A 19,356-nucleotide genomic window follows, 5' to 3' on the forward strand; every position below is an offset into this window, starting at 1 on the left:
CATGGAAAATAAAAATTGAGAAGTCAACGGTCAACAATTATTATTATTATTATTATTTTTTGTTTTGCCTCAATTGTCAAGTTAGAATTTCATTTCGGACTGTGTATTCATGTTGAAGAAGCCTCATAATCAGCCATGACGCAATGAAACCAGTTCCACCAGTAACACAAACGACACCTTTGTCCACTGTCATGGAACTTCTTGCTAAGAAAATCAGCAATAACTTGCGATACCCAATTGATCTGGGAGGAATTGAGTAAGTCAAGTGGGTAAAATGTGTGTGTGATTAATAATAATCAGCAAGAAATAGATTCAAGTGCTAAGAAAGAAAAATCAAAGATGAATTTTAAAGTGGTTCCGCTAATTAGAATCAAACACATCTCCATTGTTCTTACAATAATAGTCTGTTCTCTCAAAGTTTTCCTAACACCTGTACAATTATTTTTCAGGCGTTTTTATAATATGAAATTGTAATGGATAAATTTTAGGGATAACAGACATGATTTTCTGAAGTTAATCTCATGCTCCATGATGATAATAATCTGATAAAATAGTAAAGAGTGTTTCGATGATATTCTCCTTGATTTTAGGACAACTCGCTCCAATTTGATCGCCGCTTTACTATTTCCCCCGAGTTACAACTCACTCTAAAATATTGCTTACTTCGAGTTGATCGCACATCCTCATACAACATAACTTTTAAGAATAATACTACACTTACAAAGTCCTCATACAAAAATATGTGTATAAAGTGATGTGTCATATTATGATTGGGAGAGTGAATTTGTAAAGTCAACTTTTTAACTAAAGTCAAATTCATTATCCAATCATAGTATGACATATCACTTTGTACATATATCTTTGTATGGGGACTTTATAAATATAGTATTACTCAACTTTTAATGAAGATAATATAGGTTTGATGGTGGATTAGAGAGCAATTTAAAAGGTTAAAGTGACTCCCAGTACTAATAATTTATGTTTTGTCATTGAAGTCCAGATTAATTAATTCTATGGTTAAAACAGACAAATTCTATCACTAAAATTTATTCAGAAGCATAATTTATCGATCGAAACAAATTAAAAGAAGAATGAATGGGAAGAGTTACTACTGACTACATTTGTTTGTTTTGCGTTGGCCGTCAGATCCTTCTGGTAACTACATTTTATCACAAATTTTTAATCCTGTCCACTCAACTCAAACATCGTTTGGACGGTGGAGATAGATAACCAAAGGGATTGAATTATTTTTGCCCATGTATAAGTTAAGACCACTTCCAGAACCTCGTACAGTCGGAATTTTGGATTTTTATGCACAAACGTAAGGCATTATCACACACGAACAAAACTTGTAGATTGAATAATTGACGAAAATATTTAATATTCTTAAAAAATATAAAGTAGTTGTTAATTAATAATTACATACAACTAATCCTTTATATTAATCAGTAACCCATTCTGCCATTTATTTCCAGCTCACAAAGACGCAAAAATAAAATTAAAAAGAAAAGAAAAGAAAGAAGAGTAAAACTCATCCTTTTATTTTTCTCTCATATATCTCTCTAACGGCATGGATTCCACACCCCACCTGGAATCCCAAATCTCATAAACCCAAGATTCGCAATTCACTTCACAAAACACAAAAATTCTCCAGGAAACAGAAACACATGAAACACTCTCTTTTTTTATTTTCTTTTTTTATTTATGATTCCGTTTTCTTGTTTTTGACGACTCCTAATAATATAATTGTTATCCGCTAACGCCCCAACTTAATTCTAAACCCTAAATCGTTTACGCATTTCTGCTTGAAGAAATCAGAGGAAAACAAACGCCAATTGTTTCTTGAAATTAATCTTTTTTGGTTTTGGTTTAGGTTCTTAGTATGCATAGATCTGGAGCTGCGATGGCTTGGAATGTGTTTAAGTTCTGTACGGCCTTGCGGGGTCTGGGTTCGATCATGATCTTGTTGGTTCTTGGGGTCGTTGGTGTCACCTATTACGCTGTTGTTTTGACCAATTATGGCCCCGCTTTGTACGTCGGAGGGCTTGGTTCTGTCACTGCTCTGGCTGTATTGCTCTTGTTTCATTGTTTGGTAAGTTTCTCAGGTTCGTCACTTTACGAGGGTATTTTTGAGTTTTACATTTTTGTAAATTGAAGGGTTTTGTTTCAAGTGTTTTGGGTTTTAGATTTGGTTTAGCTAATCGGAGGATCTTGTTTGGTAATTTTTGGAATTTTTTTTTTTATTAATTATTGTTATAATAAAATTTTCAATCTTTGATTTGCAAAATCAGACTTAGAGAAGTGATTATCGTTTCAAACAAAATTAACCATAGAAACCTTTTTTGTGTAAAAAATGTAGTTAAGAATTTTGTGCTTTGGTAATCAATTTTTATGGCAATTTTTTAGTGGATCTTACCATTTGGTGAGGAAACTTCAGTTTTGATGAGTTCAAGATATCTTGGAGTGTCTTTAGGACTTAATTTTTAGACGATTTTGCGTTGTTGGAAGTCTTCAAATTTTAGCCCTCTATTCAATTTTTGGTCTTATATTATTAAAGAAAATAGATTCTGTAACTGTTTTTAAGCATGGCTGATTTTAATTTTTAGCTAAAAAAAGCTTTAGAGAGAGATGATCAAGTATATGCAGTGAATGGTACTTAAAATGGAACGTCCGTTGTCGTTTTGCAGTTGGTGATGCTATTGTGGAGTTATTTTTCAGTTGTTTTGACTGATCCGGGTAGTGTGCCACCTAATTGGAGGCCTACTATTGATGAGGAGAGGGGAGAGGCTGACCCGTTAAATGGGTCAGAATTCAGTGGTGTGCAGTCTGACCCATCAAATCAAAGAATCCGATACTGTCGGAAGTGCAACCAGCTGAAGCCACCCCGATGCCATCATTGTTCCGTTTGTGAGTTTTTACACACATTCAATCGGCAATTATCCTTTTGTTAATCTCTCGTAACTGAAAGATAAGTTGTATTAATTTTTTCTTTTTGCTTCAGGTGGACGGTGCATATTAAAGATGGACCATCATTGTGTATGGGTTGTTAATTGCGTTGGGGCATTGAATTATAAGTATTTTCTTCTCTTCTTGGTATGTTTGCTTTGCTTGCTAACCCACAAATTCTTTTAGAAAAAAGCGGAAGAAGTTTTATTCATCCTACAAATTGTCTCAAATCTTAGTTAAGATTATGTAGAGGAGCTCTCTTATAGATAGTAAAAGAGGTAAAAGAACAGAAATCTCACCTTCAGTTTGCTCCATAGTAGGCTTGGTTTTTGGTTTTCATGTCACACACAAACTTCTGGTAGGAAGAAATACTGTAGTTCCTTTTGGTTACCTCATGATCCAGAAGTACATGTCTTGAAGCTCATGTATTTCAAGATGTCTTCTTTAATTTTAATTGGGATGTGTAATTGACCAGCCGTGTGTCATTTGAATCATTGTTAAGAAAGTAATGCTGCAAACAACACATAAACAGGTAGAAGTCGTTAGTGAATGAAGTGTTACTGGCCTCAGATGAATTTATCCTGGTTTAACTTATTTGTATTTGTTGGTTACCCAGTTGACTGTGGTTACACACTATTCTGTTGGGTCTTTTATGTTGATACCTCACAGTCCTATTGACCACTGATCATAAGTCTTATTTATGAATGCAGTTCTACACATTTCTTGAAACAACTCTTGTGACACTATCGCTACTTCCACATTTTATAGCATTCTTCAGCGAAGGAGAAATTCCTGGGACACCAGGAACCCTTGCAACTACCTTTCTTGCCTTTGGTATGACTTGTTTAGCCTCTCATCTGACCTATATTATTGGTTGCATCTATACTTTTGTATAATTATTGGTGCTGGCTTGTTCAGTTTTGAATCTGGCATTTGCATTGAGTGTGCTGGGCTTTCTGATCATGCACATATCTTTGGTGGCTGCTAATACCACAACTATTGAGGTATAGTGTTTTTTTTCTTTGCCACTTTCTTTCTTTTACTTTTATGCCACGTTGTTAATGGTGGTGTTTCTGGCATTTTTTTGATAATATTAATCTTTTATTATATGGAGGAGGATTCTTTAAAATCAGAGTTGGGAGGCCTTAGTTTAGAACGTGCTTAATACATTAGAATTTTCAGATCTGGTTCTTCCTCCTGGAAACCTTGAGGAGAAGTTTGAAAATTTAAAACTAATTCCTGTAAGATGGTCCATGTTCTCTACACTCTGCACAAGGATCTGTAATGATAAAAATTAAAAATAAACCGGAGAAGGAAAAACCCTCCTCTTAAGGTCTATACTACTAAAACACAGATTAACAGAATTGCAAATACATTGTGGGTTTTCTGTGATCTTCTGTAAGGGAACATAATACTTGCACAACTTTAGAGGGAAGGTGCTGGAGACGAGGACTTATTCACTGATGAATCTATCATTTTATTGTGATCAGGCATATGAGAAGAAGACCACTCCAAAATGGCGTTATGACCTTGGTCGAAAGAAGAACTTTGAACAGGTTATTGCACTGTGCAACATGATGCTCTTTCTCTTCTTCCTTTGCATCAAAATGTTGCATAAGATGTACAATTATGAATAATGACAAATGTACAGGTTTGGCCGAACCATGCCAAACAAAAAATTTCTCAAAAGTTCTAAAAAGTAATCAAAGCACTCACTGCTTAACATGCTTGAGGCTTATGTACATGTTAAACATGACCTAGTTAAACATTAAAAATGTTTGGGTCGTAGTCATACAAAATTACACAAGTACCACTGCATCATCTCGTTTCCTTTGGCATTTATTATTTAATTAAGCGACTCATGCTCATTGTATATCAGGAACTGGTCTGGGTTCAGTGAATGCAATTATAATGATCTCTTTTAATACCTGTATTTGATTTTGGGGAAGCAATCAACCTTCATTTATGACCAACAAATCCACCCTATTCCTAAGAAAGCCAGAAATTGTGAATGCTAGAAACAAGATTGGTCATCCTGTGAAATTGAATTGTTCTGGATTCTACTTGTAGTGATAGGTTGGTACGGCTGAATTCATTATGTCTTTCATGTCTTATTTTTTGACAAATTGGGTTAATATTTCAGAACTGGGAAAGTGGGACCCCTGTGGTTTGTAAATTGAAAGTCTGGATCACTTGGACCCAAAATTTGATTTAAGAATATTATTGGAGTCATTTTTCTATCTTCTCTTGTTGGTGGGGGAGATGGGTTATTGTGTGTAAGTAGGGGGCTGAACGAGGAGGATTTTTCTTTTTCAAGTAATGATAAACTCTTTTAACTTCTTAAACACTGCAAAATAATTGTATTCATAGGCGGTGAGGTTTTTTGAATTATTTTTGCTCACTATATTTTGACCTTTAGCTGACATTTTGGTGTTGATTTTACTTGCTAGGTTTTTGGGACAGATCAGCGATATTGGTTCATACCTGCTTATTCGGATGAAGATTTACGCCGGATGCCAGCACTTCAGGGTCTTGACTATCCATCGAAGCCTGACTTTGATTCTCAAGATTTCTAAAAACTTCCACAATGCTAGGAAACTGGAACTTTTCTTTGGAGCATTAGATATGGAGCCCTGCAAAATGTTCCTTTACATCCTAACTGAAACAGTTCGCGGCCAATTTGGGCTTCTAACCATTCATTCCCACAGATGTCTGCTTGTAGAAATAAACATGAAAGATAAGAGGCGAGTAGCGGGGTACTTTATGAAGGAGCAGATCAGGGGAAGTAACATTAGTGTTGCTGAAGGATAGCTTTGACGAGCTGATGTTTATTTCATGTTCTAATTATATGTTTGAAATGTGGGAAGTATAAGATTAGAATGCAACTTTTTTAATCTGGTGGCATGCTGATGGTTTTTGTTTTTGTTTTTTTTTTTTTTTTTTTTTAATCTCCCCCTGTAAGGTTGATAAGATTGGAATTTTAGGATGCAACTCACTGGGGCATTTGCTTCCAGTGGAGTTTGATCAATCTGTATACAGTGCTTGTATGTCCATTGGAAATAGAGTTGATCGATCTTGTGTACTATACTTGTATGTCCATTGGCTAATACAGTTGATCAAATTTTGTGTACGATGTCGATGCTTTTATGCTCATTCTTTTTGGAGATAGAATTTATTAATCTTTCTCTAATCGTCACAGTATACTTAAAAAAGATTTTTAACTGATGAAACATTCACGGTGGCCGTTGCTAAAATTTGCAAGGTTATAATATAAGTTNGATCGATCTTGTGTACTATACTTGTATGTCCATTGGCTAATACAGTTGATCAAATTTTGTGTACGATGTCGATGCTTTTATGCTCATTCTTTTTGGAGATAGAATTTATTAATCTTTCTCTAATCGTCGCAGTATACTTAAAAAAGATTTTTAACTGATGAAACATTCACGGTGGCCGTTGCTAAAATTTGCAAGGTTATAATATAAGTTAGGCCGAACGACTTGTGCATACTCAAAGTTTGTCATAACGATAAGTTGGTATTCAAAAGGTTTTGAAACGATAAATAGGTACCTTCCATCATGTTCTGTTAGTGATTTCTGTTTATTAATAGTGAAAAGATAAAATGCCCTTGAAATAGTTTTTTATAAATGTAAAAATTTCTAAAAAACCCCTTAGATTTACAAATTTAACTAAATACCCCAATATATAAAATTTTTGTAAAATAACAAAAACACTCCTGCCACCCGCAGTGCCAGAATCCGGTCACCACCGCCGGAATCTGGCCGAAAAGTTGCGTTACGACACAGACCCGTCGGATTTGTGTCGTAACGTGCCGATCTTGCCTTTTCCGACCAGATCTGCCACGGATCTGGCAGGAAAGGCCAGATCTGGTTGTCGAAACAGCAGCCAGATCTAGCCTTTTTCAGCCAGATCCGTGGCTGATCTGGCCGGAAAAGGCCAGATCTACGGCCAGATCTAGCTGTCGACACCGCAGATGGAGTTTTGCGACGTCGACGGCCAGATCTAGCCGTAGATCTAGCCTGTTCCGGCCAGATCCGACGCGTTACGACACAGATCCGACGGGTCTGTGTCGTAACAAAACTTTCCGGTCAGATTCCGACGGTGGTGGTCGGAATTTGGCATTGCGGGTGGTGGGGGTGTTTTTGTTATTTTACAAAAAATTTATATATTGGCGTATTTAGTTAAATTTGTAAATCTAGGGGGTTTTTTAGAAATTTTTAAATTTTTAAATTTATAAAAAACTAAAATTCAAACTTTTAAGGGCATGTTAGTCTTTTCACTATTAATAAACAGAAATCACTAACAGAACATGACGGACGGTACCTATTTATCATTCAAAACCTTTTAAATACTAATTTATCATTACGACAAACCTTGGATATGTGTAAGTCGTTCTGAATTAAGTATCACGTGATCAACACATGCTAAGAGTTTGAAACTTGGAAACGGAAATATGACGAGGAAGGACGAAGTATCGGGGGAACATTCTAGCTTAATTTGCATTGAGTACGTGTCACGTTCTCAAATATTCTCCCCTTTTTTTAATTCCTCGCTATTTATATTTGATTGTTATCGCAGAAAAAGCAGAAGCCATTCTCTGGTTTTTTCTCTGTCACTCGCGATCATCTCTTTTCTAATTCATTTCATCAGGTATGTCTCTCTTCCTTTCTCATACTTTTTGGCGTCGTAATTCTGTTGTCGAATGCTGATAATAATCGTCGCTTGTGGATCTGGAATATATTTTTTAAATAGTTATTAATTATGGTTCATCCTGTATTTTGCCGCCTCCGTCTTGGTTTTTCGGAGGAACTATGTTCTTGATGATCTTGAAATTATTTTTTCATACACTTTAATTATCGAAATTCCGGTTTTGTTTTCATTTGCGATATTTTCTCGGCAATCAAACATGGCTCAAAAGACGTTAAATTTACTGGGAATTTTTTTCTCTTGTCTTCGAAGTTTAGTTTTTCAGTTTGATAATCGCTGTCTATGATTATTCGAATTCCAAATATTTTTAAATTTCATTTCATGCTGCATTTTTACGCTACCTATCAGCAACAGAGCATGAAGGACGACTCTGAAATATTTAATTATTATTTTTTGGTTCGTCAAAAACCAACCAACTAGGGCACATGGAGTAACTGTCTGCCTTGCTTTCTCTTGTAACGACTAAATTCCATGTACTGTTTAATCAATGTTGTTTCATGTCATCAGCAATCTTATTGATTATGATAGATATCTTAAATTTTCATATAAAACAAATGAAGGGGCCTAAACTACGAGTCGTGTCTGAAAAAAATAAGGAATTTCCTGAAGATTGTTTCGTTATTTGGAAGACTTATATTGAATTGTTATTTTTCCTTTTTAATCTCAATTTTCTGCATGTGAGACGCATGAAAAAACTTTCACGGTAAACTACCAGAATTATCTTGGTTTTCTTTACAGTTGATTCTTTATTTGATAATCTGAAGGTTTTGTTTGGGACGATTTCTCATGGATTTCTTGAGAACAATTGAGAATCGAAGTTGTGGTTGATAATGTAAATATATTTGGCTCTTTTTCTTCCCGTAGATAAGATGATCTGGGTGATTCCCTTGATATGTCTTTTTATCATAAAAGCTGTAAGTTATTATTTTAATAGTAATCCTAAAAGGAAATCTTCTTCTAATGCAGTCTGTTCTTCTAGGGGAAATAGCAATACAAAATGCAGAGGGAAAGAGAAGGTAGAAATGGTCTCTTTGATATGGGTGACCCATTTGCTATTTTCCAAGGTTTTGGTGGTTTTGGATCCCACAGGAGTATGATGCCGAGCCTGTTTCGAGGAAGGGATCCATTTGATGATCCGTTCTTTACTCGTCCTTTCGGATTTTCTGAACCTAGCATGTTTGGTCAAAGAACTTCATCCAGGAATGCTCCACAGACCAATGAAGCAAAGGGAATAGTCATTGAAGAACTAAATTCTGATGAAGAGGGAGAAAAAGAAGAAGATATAGGTTCTGGGGATGAGAAAGATAATCATAAAATACGTTCTGGTTCAAGCAAAGAACCTTTTGTCGAGCATCCAGATGATGTTGATGCTGATGGTAACTAAACTTTAATGTTCTATTAACTCTTCTTTATCTTTGCTTTTGGGTATAAATGACTATAAATCCATAACTAATGATGTGTTGATCTAATAGAGAGGAAGAGTAAGAGTGTGAATCATATAAACCATCACAACAAGGTGGAAGGGACGCAGTCTCAGGCTCACAGTTCTAGTTTTCAGACTTGCAGAGTTACATATGGAGGTGTCGATGGAGCATATTACACTTCTACAAGAACAAGAAGGGCTGGCAACGATGGTGTAAGAATCTTTTCAGTGATAGTTGATTTATTATTTGATTTTCTGGCTCTAATGTTTTGATTGTGTATCAGATGGTTCTCGAGGAGAGCAAAGAAGCGGATACAACAACGGGTCAAGCAACACATAGGATTTCTAAAGGGATTCATGATAAGGTGGGTGCAGTTACAAAGTCCTGCACTGTTTCTCCAGCTTCCACTGCACTAGTGTTTGCAGTTTATTAGTTGGAATTTTCATGTCAGAGCTGATTCATTTAAGTCTTTAGATTTATTGTTGCTGCGAACCATCTGTTTCACACTTCACTATACTTTCATTGGATAGAGTCTAATGTTAATTCTTTATCACACATAGATTTGGTTTCAGGACTAAATATTTTGCTTCTACTTTATGATCTAAAGAGTACTTAACTGACATCCAGGAACAAAGAAATACATTTCATTATTCTTACAGAATTTTGACCGTATAGTTTTAGTGATGATTGAGGTGGTCACGTTGCTGGTGCAGGGCCATTCTGTTACAAGGAAGCTTAATGCAGATGGTAAGGTGGATGCAGTGCAAACTCTACACAATTTGAATGAAGGTCTGTTGCTTCTGTCCATTGTCATTATTTGAACCAGTATGAGGAATATGTGCACCGACAGAAGTATTATACTGTAATTCTTTTTGCAGATGAGCTTGCTGGTTTTGAAGAATCTTGGAGAGGGAATGCAAAACCTGGTTGGAATGATGGATTTAATAGGCATCATAATGCAGGTAACATTGTTTTATCTCCTTACTGTTATGGTTTATGTTCATCTTGTTTTTATATTTTGTTGTTTTCTTGTGTCTGTGTGTATGTCTGTGTTGCTGGTTGCTAGTCATTTACCTTGGATGGAATATTTCCTTGATTGAAAATGAGGAATTTTTTTAGCTCATTAGCTGAATACTTGTTGGATTGTTTCCATGCAGTAGTTCTGTCAAGTAGGCTTTGTTGCTTTCTTCTTGCTCTTGTTAGATTCTGGAGTGTAAGGATCCCATTGCATGTGATAGGGACATAGCTTTAGACAGTGATGTGAACAAGGGATAATTAAATTTATTACATATTTGTACTAGAAAAAATGACTTATGTTTTGCTCCTTTTGCTGCTGCTTTTTTTTTCTTTTTTAATTGTGACAGGTTGTAACTCTCAAGAATTAATTGCTTTCTTGACATTATTATATAATTTTGTCAACAAAGAATTTTTATTTCCGTTTTTAAATTATTACCAACATCATGGTTCTATGTTCTTAATCTCTTTATGTGCTATACAATTAACAAATTCAAATGTTTTTCAGCATCACGTGGCATATACTTTGTTTGATTGAAACTTCTGCGTCCAATGGCAATGTAGGTTCAAGCAGTGATGACCAAAGTGGGAAGGCAACTTGGGGTGGCTGGATGCTTCCATCCACTAGGGGAGCCCGAAGTGCTGGAGAAATGATGGCAAATAAGGAAGCCAGTAGTACTACTTCTGCTGGCAGAACTAAGAAGGTTGTTAGAATTAATATAGAATGATTCAAGCGTCTCTAGTAGTTATCATCTGTATGTAGTTAGTACTTGGCATGGCATTCGTTTTTCCCAAGAGTCTACCATTGTTATTAGGATCTGTTGTATGTCTGCTCGAGATCGTTTAAAACTTCTGTTTATTGTGCTCTGTAACAATGTGTCTATTGCCTTTGGGATAAGAAAATGAGCTGATGATTGTGCTTTGTGGTGGTGTTTGTTGTCGTACCATTTCTGTCTTTTATTCCCCTTAGTCTTGATGACAAAATTTGAGAGGAATAAACAAGTACTATTTTTCTTTGTCTTTGTGTTGGCATTATGCACTTGTACTAATATTTAGAACATAAAAAGCTGAAAAGGACGGTATGGTAGTATCAAAATTCAAATGCATACCCTTGTGTTTCTGAGGAGAATTGAGTTGTGTCGAAACTCGGTAACATGGGTCGGTTTGACTGAATCACTTCAAAGTATGTCTCACTATAATTCCCAAAATCGGTGAAAACGAAAGAACATTACTATACTTCGATTTTTTTTCCCTTTTGCATCGACTAATTATAAGATATAGAGTCATGCCTCCTCTGCGTCGTTTTAGTGGCTTTTTGATGTCAACTATTTATTTTTCCACCAAATATCTGACTTTTGGTATTGCTAAATGCACTTTTTGAAACTTCTCTATCATAGAATGGCCACAAAACTTTAATCAGAAACAACAATTCCTTAAAAAAAGAGATAAAACCAGACACGGAGGAACCCATTTACAAGAATCCTAAGATGAAAGAGAAACCAGAAAAAACAATTTATATTACTGAGGGTAGGCTGTGGATATCAAGGTGTATGCGTGCAAAGCAATGTGATCGGACTTGGATCTCTGTGTTGGTTGTTAGGCCAAACAAGCAATCATGCTCCTTATTCTAGTGTTTAGTTTGTCTTACACATCTTCTGCCCTATCCTGTCTTTAATGTTGGGGCCCAAAGAAATAGTTTTAATGTTGGTTTTATTATCTACTTCAACCTCCAACTTAAGAAATACATAATTATGCTTAATTGACTCTTGGATTAAAGGTTAGGTCATCATCCCATTATTTATAACTAATCACTATGTAACTTCAAGAGAGAGAAGAGTGTTGCATCATGTTTCTCAAACCTTGGTCGCTGTGGACTGGTTTACTGTATCATTAAAGCTTATTGTCCTTCTGCTTGAACGAACATGGGCACTGTTTTGCTTGTCTCGGAGAAATTTGTGAAAATGTCTACACTCTGTTACGTTGTTAACTTTAATAGATAGTTTTGGTCACCTAGTCGAGAACATTACAGCTAATATTTGTGAATATTTTGGGAATGGTGGATACATATTTGCCATTAAACAAATACCAATTACCAAGTACTTCAAATGGGAAGTTCCATCGAGGAAGGTGATGGAGATAAGAATAATTTTTAAATTGTCAAGGCAAGGCTTGGCTTTCGGTTTAGAGCAGGGTTGCTCGTGGTACTAGTTGGCGACATGTTCCATCGCAGCTTCCAATTAGCTACGTACTTTTGAGTTAATTTTGCAATATACTACATGGTTTAGATCAAACATTTTCATTAACCACGCCGTAAGCTTTCCAAACTTTTTCTCATTTATACACTAAATATATCGCAAGTGGGTTTCTTTTTTTTTTTTTAATGAAAAACTTTAATGGTATTACGTATATAAATATAAAATCAATCTCATGTAATTAATTAAGTTGGAAACTGCACATAAGAAGTTTCATGGCTATAGAGAAATTAATAACCATTGAAATGGAATCACGATCTTCTTTAATTTTAATTCTTCTGGTCAGAACTAAATCGCAAGCACATGAATGTTCTTTATGAGCATTATTTTTATTTGGCCGGCACGTGCATGTGATCAAATATGGATTCCGTGGGCGCTTAATAATTTGCTCACCACCTTAATCAACAAAATGTATACTTGTAACCATTGATGAAAATGATTGATCTATTAACTCATTAATTTCTCTGCGTTTATTGTCCATGCAATCTCTTGAAGACCAAAGTAAACAAGGATTTAACAAACAACTTAATTTACGTAAAAACATTATTAAACGAGTAGATGGTTAACCTGTTTCTGTCAAAGCTTTTTTAATTTCTAACATCTTATTCAAACTTGCCAGTTGTAATGGCAGAATCTTTTCAATTGAAACCTTCCTCAGTTGCTTGCATGCAAATAATTTAATGCAAAGAGGCCTAGGTGGCATCTCTCTTCGTTATATATCAGGGTTCTCTTCTCTTCCCCTCAGCTCTACAACAAACTAAGGCCTGTTTATCAACAGTAAAACTACTCCAAAAAAAGAAGTGAAAACCACACAAGATATATATGGCTTGTTGGTCTTCTGAAAATGCTACCAGAGCTTATCTCCAAGCTCTTAAAATGGTAAGAAATCTCTCTTGTTAAAGTTTAAAGTATTTTTTTCTTTTTGGTTGTTATTAACTGATCCTCATATATAACTTTTCTGTTTCATTTTGTAGGGTAAAAGAGGCAAGGAGCCTGATGTTGCCGAGTTCATATCCGCTCTTGCAGCTGGAAATAATGCACAACTCATGGTGTTGGCATGCTCTAGCGTTGCTGTATCCACTACGCTAGCTCTAGTTGCAGCAGCACATCAGACTGGCGGTCGCGTAGTGTGTATTTTACATGGACTTGACATCATTCATTCTTCCAAAAATGCTCTCGGCCCTTACGCAAATTCCATTGAATTTGACGTTGGGGACGCACAAAACCTATTAGTAAACGAGTACAGAGGTGCAGATTTTGTGCTTATTGATTGCAACAGTGATGTTCATAAAGGAATATTTAGAGCCGCACAAGAGAGTACAAAGCATGGAGGGGGAGTTATTGTAGGGTACAATGCCCTGCATAAAGGATCATGGAGTGAATTTAATACCCAGTTTTTACCCATTGGGAATGGTCTGCTTGTTACTAAAACAACCGCATTTCCGAAGGTTGGTGATGGGAATGGCGATGGGGAAGTCAATAAAGGAAGAAAAAGGAGTCGTTGGGTTGTTACGGTTGATACATGCACAGGTGAGGAGCATGTTTTCAGGATCACCTCAAGCCATCATCCAAGAGTGATTCGAGCTTAAAGTGCCCTTTGAAAGAAAATATTTGCCTTAATTTCTCACATTGTTTCTAGGTTTAATCAGATGTAGGTTAGAGAGGATACAATGTTTTTGGTAATTCTCAGCATGTTCGTCTGGCTCTAATTTTTTTTTTTTTCTTTTTAAAGAAGCTAGATGTTCTGTATATATTTTATTACTCATTTCCTATTTGATGGGTACAAGAGAATCGTTCAATTAGCACACAGGTAGAATCAAATTAACTAGTTCTAAACCAATAGTATTCATGGTATTCTTGCATTCACCTTTCTGTTCACTATATATCAAAGCACAATTACCCATCGTTGTGTGGGCCTTTGGAATTGTCGCAAGCCTGTATGGCAAAGTGTCCGAATCCAAATGTAACCCATTGGGTCTAGTGGCGAGCCCAACATTATTTAGCAAAACGGATATGACTATTTAATTAAAAAAAAAAAAAAAAAAAGCTTTAAGTACACATTTGATTGAATATACACTTTATTAAAATTTAAAAAATATATATTTTTTTTTATAAATTTTGAGGAAATTGTATTCTTTTATTGTATTTGCTATCAATCGAGCACTACTCTATTGGTTTTATGGTGTAATTATTGAAAAATATGAAATAGATATCTCATTTTTAAAGCTTTTATAGTGTTAAAAAATATATATTAAACCACTTCTGCGTGTCTGGGCAATCAAATAGAGACTCTTAGATGTATTAATCAAAATGTCATAAGTTTAATTACCCTTGGATGTTTATAGGGATGATCGTTGGAAGTTTATCTGATCGTTAACTTCAAGGTTTCGAATAATTAATTGAGGTATATGCAAACTGATCCGAACACCTTCAGTCACCAATATATATATATAATTTTGAAAAACTACCTTCATTCTAGAATACTTAAAAAACTGGCCCAACGTGATCCCAAACCAAAAATAAGAAAGTCTGCAAGAAATTAACTGATACAAACACAAATAATTTTTATTAAGTGTGCAAATATTTACATTACTCATACTAAAATTCCTGCCATAGAAGAGGCTTGAAGCCTTGAACTATGGAGATTGAGAGCCCCTGAATTACAAAAAGGAAAATATCAATTACCTCCTCTGATATTGACTACGTACAGGGATGTAGAAAAAATTTTCAAACTTGGCCAAAAATATACTCAGTCAACTTCAGCTCAAAATTATCCTCGAAACAAATGCTCCTCACCCGATCGTTGATCAATATGCTTGATCCAACGGCTACGAGTAGGACTCTTCTTTAAATTCTCTCCCCGGACATTACTCCCTACGTGAGCCATGTCTAATCCTTGACCTACCGGCAAGAACACCGATCGTACGACACGTAACCCTCTCTCCAGAACCACGTTCCATCTTAACCCAGAAATATTACTGCTACCACAACTCCTTTGACATGCATTTTTGCAAACTAAAACGGCCCCTTTATTACTAAACTTTGCAAACCTCAAAACCCTACCAAAATCTTTACGCTTACAATCAACCACCAAGAAATCTACACCCACCAGTTCCGCCATCGCCTCTTCTGCTTCTCGTACTATCACTTCTGTTGCTGATATGCCTGATTCGTACATGCCTTTAACATACGCTAATCTTGAACGTTCATCGGGTACTACGCACACGTGTCGTGCACAGGTGTGACGAGCGGCTACAGCTAGGCCGATACTGGTTGGTATTGGACCGCCGCAGGACCAGGCTTCGACAATCAACTTTGCGTTCCAACCAGCAGCCATGGCTGAGAGGAGTTCGGCTACGCTGGATTCTTTGAAATTTTCACACTGCAAAAATGATTCCAAGTTAACTAATCTCTTCTAGTATAATAGAGATTAAGTCACTGAAATTAAAATTAATAGATGGAGAATAAAAATAACTCACTGATTTTACTGTGTCTATGTAAGCTTTAGAGGCGGTTTCTGGAGACCAAACAAGCTTCATCGTGATTATGTAGAAAATTTAGAGAGTATTATTATCGGAAATGGCATAGATTTGATGTGAAAGTGAATGGGGTTTCGTGGGTAGTTGTGGTGTTGCCTGTTTCCTTTTAAAGGCTATTGAGAGTGAGCAGTTACGTTTTGTTTTGTACAAATCGTTGACATTTGGTTGCGCAATGACAACGTGTGGGATAGACTTTTATGCTGTATATAATAGACAAAAAATTATATTCTTTTAAGGAAGCTAAGATCATCTTTAATGAGCATATTTTATCTTTATTGATTTTTAAATATAAAGGATAAATTTTTTATTTAAATTTAATAAACTCTTTAAACTTTGATGAAGAGAATATATTTTTTCAATAAATAAATTTAATAAAAGAGATAAATTATAAATAAAATGTATAAAAATTTATAATTTATTATTTAAAATTAAGATAAAGAATAAAATTTGACTTTTTAGATGTGGAGAGTCAGACTCGCTCTTTAATTTATATTTAAAGAATAAAGAGTCTGTTGAACTCTTATTTTTATGAATAAACATTTTATTATAAAAAGTTTATTCATAAAAATAAGAGTCAAACATACTTTTTATTTTTTGAATATAAATTAAAGAATAAGTTTGACTCTCCACATCTAAAAAGTCAAATTTCACTCTCTATTCTAATTTTAATTAATAAATTACAAGTTTTTATGCATTTTATTTATTAATTCTTTCTCATGTTCTTGAAAATAAAGAACATCTTCATTAAATTTAAAAAATTCATTAAATTCGAATAAAGATTTTATTCTTTATATTTAAGAATTAATAAAATATTTTTTATTTATACCAAATAATCTCTTTAAAATAAAAAATACTATTAAAGATGCTCTAATACTAGTTCAGCTAGATAGCAACTACTACCGTTCACTGAAAACTCTTGTTAATAATAATTAATGGAATAAAGAACAAGATTTTAATCTGGTAGAACTTGTTTTGATCTTAATAATTTTCGGGGTGGGTTGAATATGGATCAATTCAGTCCAGAACTCAATATCAGCATACTTCATGTATTATGGGTATTTCTCGTTCTTGGAAGAAGCTGCGGCTCATTTCTGACATTCCTATCAGAAATTAGTTACACACGGATCGAAGTTTGTACTTTTGAGAAGGAAAAAAAAGGGTACTGGAATTCCACTTTTGATTGTGATTTTACCTGTCTACTGTGTACTACTCACAGAATTCTAAAAACCTTCCATTGTTTTCGGTTATATAATCGAAATCCTTGATATTGTTTTTTATATAATTTAACTGAAAAATCTGCTGATCATTACAGTATCTGTAAGGCTACGGTTAACACATCATCAATGTCATGACAGCAGATGGATGTCGCTATACATGGGCCATGTAGTGATAGACACGAATAGAAAAAAAGCCAATTTTAAAGAGTCAATGGCATCTCAATGAAAAAAAAAAATTATAGTTAAGACAAGACAAGTTGCAACAACATATATGTACATGGTCTTTGGCTTGCTCCCACAGATTTGCGTTAAACAAGTTGTAATAAAAATTAGGGGAAACCACTTACACCTACCCAAGGTTTGACGAAACGACAGATTGATACTCAAAAGGTTTCAAAACGATAGGTACATTCCTTAGTGAAAAGACTCGAATGCCCTTTGAGAAATATTAGTCTATTTTTTTAATTACTTTTAGACTCCTTAAGTTTATTAATTTCATCAAATACCCCCAGAAAAAAGTTTAAAAATGAACAAAAATACCCCCACCCACCCATACTTGCTAGATTCCAACGGCCACCGCCGGTGGTAGCTGGAATCTATCACAACGGTCTACGCCACCATCGAAAATGGTCGATAGTTCACCAATCTAGCCTTTTCCGGCCAGATCCATCACAGATATGGCCGAAAAAGACCAGATCGGTGAATTACTGGTCATTTATGGTGGTGGCCGTCGGAATCTGGCAAGTATGGGTGAGTGGGGGTATTTTTGTTAATTTTTAAACTTTTTTTTTGAGGGTATTTGATAGAATTAATAAACTTAAGGGGTCTAAAAGTAATTAAAAAAATAGACTGATATTTCTCAAATGGTATTCTAGTCTTTTCACTAACGAAAAGTACCTGTTTATCATTTTAAAACTTTTTGAATATCAATCTGTCATTTTACCAAATTTGGGTAAGCATATGCCGCTGGCCCTAAAAATTAGTTGGAAATCCAAGCTTAATATTTGTATTACCAACTGCCTTTTCCCACCACTTTAGTACGGACAACTGTTTAGGGACCCAGATTGATTATAATAGCAATTAACAAAATCAATCTGTCATCCAACCTTGAACTAATTCTGCTATTAAATGATTGAACTCAATTGTTAATTAGTGGCTGTGTGGGTTAATCAAGTGTCAACAGACTCAACACTTTGTTATTCAATTATCTTTTACCTCTCCAAATATTAAAAAATGGGGACGAAAAAGTCAAACTCGACAGGGTTTTGATAATTAATGTATTTTTATTGTTGATTGATAGGATAAGCATGGGTGATTACACATCCATTAGTGTACAGTGTACCTATTATATTCCTTTCAATAATCTACAACCCACAGCCGTACATTGAATAAATCAAATAGTAACCTGTACTACACTTTCAAAAAGATGAAAAATAATGTAAAACGATGAATGTGATATAAGCATTAATTGGAATAACCAATCCAGACAAACTTGGTAGCTGACAAAAGACTCATTTCTGTCTAAAGTTTATTCAACATTTTTTTTAATTCTTATCAGGGAACAAGTTGTGTCATTAATTATGTTGCGTATAGATAAGAATGATTATGACTGTTACCCTAAGTCAATGGTTATCAATTTGTAGAAGAAACTCAAAAATATTTCAAATAAATAAACTCATAAATTCATTAAACAAACAGAGAGAATATGGTTTAGGTATAAGTATGCGCATCAATATATTTTTGAAACATAAAACAATAAACAGACGAAAGTTATGTTAAAGGATATTTGTGTATTTCTCATGAATATTATGAACCTTTCAGAGGAATCCAGACTAATTTTCTAGATAATTTTTTGAAGAGTAATACTATACTTAAAAATAAATCTTACAAAGATTTTTATACAAAATATTGTAACACAAAATAAATAAAAAAATGATTATAATAAATTTAATTTTTTGTTTAGTTTTTTTATTATTTTTTGTCATCTTATTTTATATAAAAATTTATGTAAGATTTTTATGTAAATATAATATTATTGTTTTTTTGAAACCCTGGGTGTAAACAAGTTGGTAGAGGTGACGAGGTCCTTCTGGGCTAATGCCAATCTTATTATGTCACTGAAACAGAGAGAAATAATTGAATAACAAATTGAGAAAATGATGCCTTCATGTACCTCATATTCGAAAACAATAAAAATTGGCCGTCCCTTTCAATAAAGTACCCAACTTTGTCTGCT

General features: G+C 34.6%; 4 protein-coding genes across 6 annotated transcripts; 3 read left to right on the forward strand and 1 right to left on the reverse strand.

Moving 5' to 3' along the window:
- The first annotated feature begins 1,563 nt into the window (after positions 1-1,563).
- On the forward strand, positions 1,564-6,079 carry LOC116128141 (probable protein S-acyltransferase 14). The gene is made up of 7 exons (XM_031413826.1): positions 1,564-2,092; positions 2,688-2,907; positions 3,002-3,093; positions 3,657-3,780; positions 3,865-3,950; positions 4,437-4,502; positions 5,397-6,079. The coding sequence occupies exons 1-7, from the start codon at positions 1,883-1,885 to the stop codon at positions 5,520-5,522; spliced, it is 924 nt and encodes a 307-aa protein (XP_031269686.1). The 5' UTR covers positions 1,564-1,882; the 3' UTR covers positions 5,523-6,079.
- Positions 6,080-7,505: 1,426 nt separating this feature from the next.
- Positions 7,506-11,134, forward strand: LOC116128189. 3 transcript variants are annotated; one of them, XM_031413887.1, is made up of 7 exons: positions 7,506-7,617; positions 8,641-9,050; positions 9,147-9,310; positions 9,382-9,462; positions 9,812-9,887; positions 9,977-10,060; positions 10,677-11,134. In XM_031413887.1, exons 2-7 carry the CDS (start codon positions 8,672-8,674, stop codon positions 10,838-10,840), a joined length of 948 nt encoding a protein of 315 aa, XP_031269747.1. In that variant the 5' UTR covers positions 7,506-7,617; positions 8,641-8,671; the 3' UTR covers positions 10,841-11,134. The 3 variants fall into 3 exon arrangements, with proteins under 3 accessions (XP_031269747.1, XP_031269749.1, XP_031269748.1); XM_031413889.1 differs by having other exon boundaries at positions 10,621-10,819; XM_031413888.1 differs by having other exon boundaries at positions 7,530-7,617; positions 8,654-9,050.
- Positions 11,135-13,033: 1,899 nt separating this feature from the next.
- Positions 13,034-14,038, forward strand: LOC116128069. The gene is made up of 2 exons (XM_031413740.1): positions 13,034-13,243; positions 13,339-14,038. The coding sequence occupies exons 1-2, from the start codon at positions 13,187-13,189 to the stop codon at positions 13,951-13,953; spliced, it is 672 nt and encodes a 223-aa protein (XP_031269600.1). The 5' UTR covers positions 13,034-13,186; the 3' UTR covers positions 13,954-14,038.
- A 1,094-nt stretch (positions 14,039-15,132) lies between these two features.
- LOC116128068 lies at positions 15,133-15,987 on the reverse strand. The gene is made up of 2 exons (XM_031413739.1): positions 15,844-15,987; positions 15,133-15,746 (listed from the first exon to the last, which is right to left on the reverse strand). Exons 1-2 carry the CDS (start codon positions 15,901-15,903, stop codon positions 15,135-15,137), a joined length of 672 nt encoding a protein of 223 aa, XP_031269599.1. The 5' UTR covers positions 15,904-15,987; the 3' UTR covers positions 15,133-15,134.
- Between the last annotated feature and the right edge of the window lie 3,369 nt (positions 15,988-19,356).

The sequence above is a fragment of the Pistacia vera genome, unplaced genomic scaffold (genome assembly GCF_008641045.1).
Source record: "Pistacia vera cultivar Batoury unplaced genomic scaffold, PisVer_v2 Contig197, whole genome shotgun sequence".
NCBI classification, from domain to species: domain Eukaryota; kingdom Viridiplantae; phylum Streptophyta; class Magnoliopsida; order Sapindales; family Anacardiaceae; genus Pistacia; species Pistacia vera.

Excerpts from the sequence above, each read along its gene's own strand:
- LOC116128141 (XM_031413826.1), top strand. The coding sequence starts at position 1,883 with ATGCATAGATCTGGAGCTGCGATGGCTTGGAATGTGTTTAAGTTCTGT. Across the intron at positions 2,093-2,687 it reads TGCTCTTGTTTCATTGTTTG|TTGGTGATGCTATTGTGGAG; the intron begins GTAAGTTTCTCA and ends GTCGTTTTGCAG. Across the intron at positions 2,908-3,001 it reads ATGCCATCATTGTTCCGTTT|GTGGACGGTGCATATTAAAG; the intron begins GTGAGTTTTTAC and ends TTTTTGCTTCAG.
- LOC116128068 (XM_031413739.1), bottom strand. The coding sequence starts at position 15,903 with ATGAAGCTTGTTTGGTCTCCAGAAACCGCCTCTAAAGCTTACATAGAC. Across the intron at positions 15,747-15,843 it reads ACATAGACACAGTAAAATCA|TGTGAAAATTTCAAAGAATC; the intron begins GTGAGTTATTTT and ends TCATTTTTGCAG.
- LOC116128069 (XM_031413740.1), top strand. The coding sequence starts at position 13,187 with ATGGCTTGTTGGTCTTCTGAAAATGCTACCAGAGCTTATCTCCAAGCT. Across the intron at positions 13,244-13,338 it reads ATCTCCAAGCTCTTAAAATG|GGTAAAAGAGGCAAGGAGCC; the intron begins GTAAGAAATCTC and ends TTCATTTTGTAG.
- LOC116128189 (XM_031413887.1), top strand. The coding sequence starts at position 8,672 with ATGCAGAGGGAAAGAGAAGGTAGAAATGGTCTCTTTGATATGGGTGAC. Across the intron at positions 9,463-9,811 it reads CTAAAGGGATTCATGATAAG|GGCCATTCTGTTACAAGGAA; the intron begins GTGGGTGCAGTT and ends TTGCTGGTGCAG. Across the intron at positions 10,061-10,676 it reads TAATAGGCATCATAATGCAG|GTTCAAGCAGTGATGACCAA; the intron begins GTAACATTGTTT and ends ATGGCAATGTAG.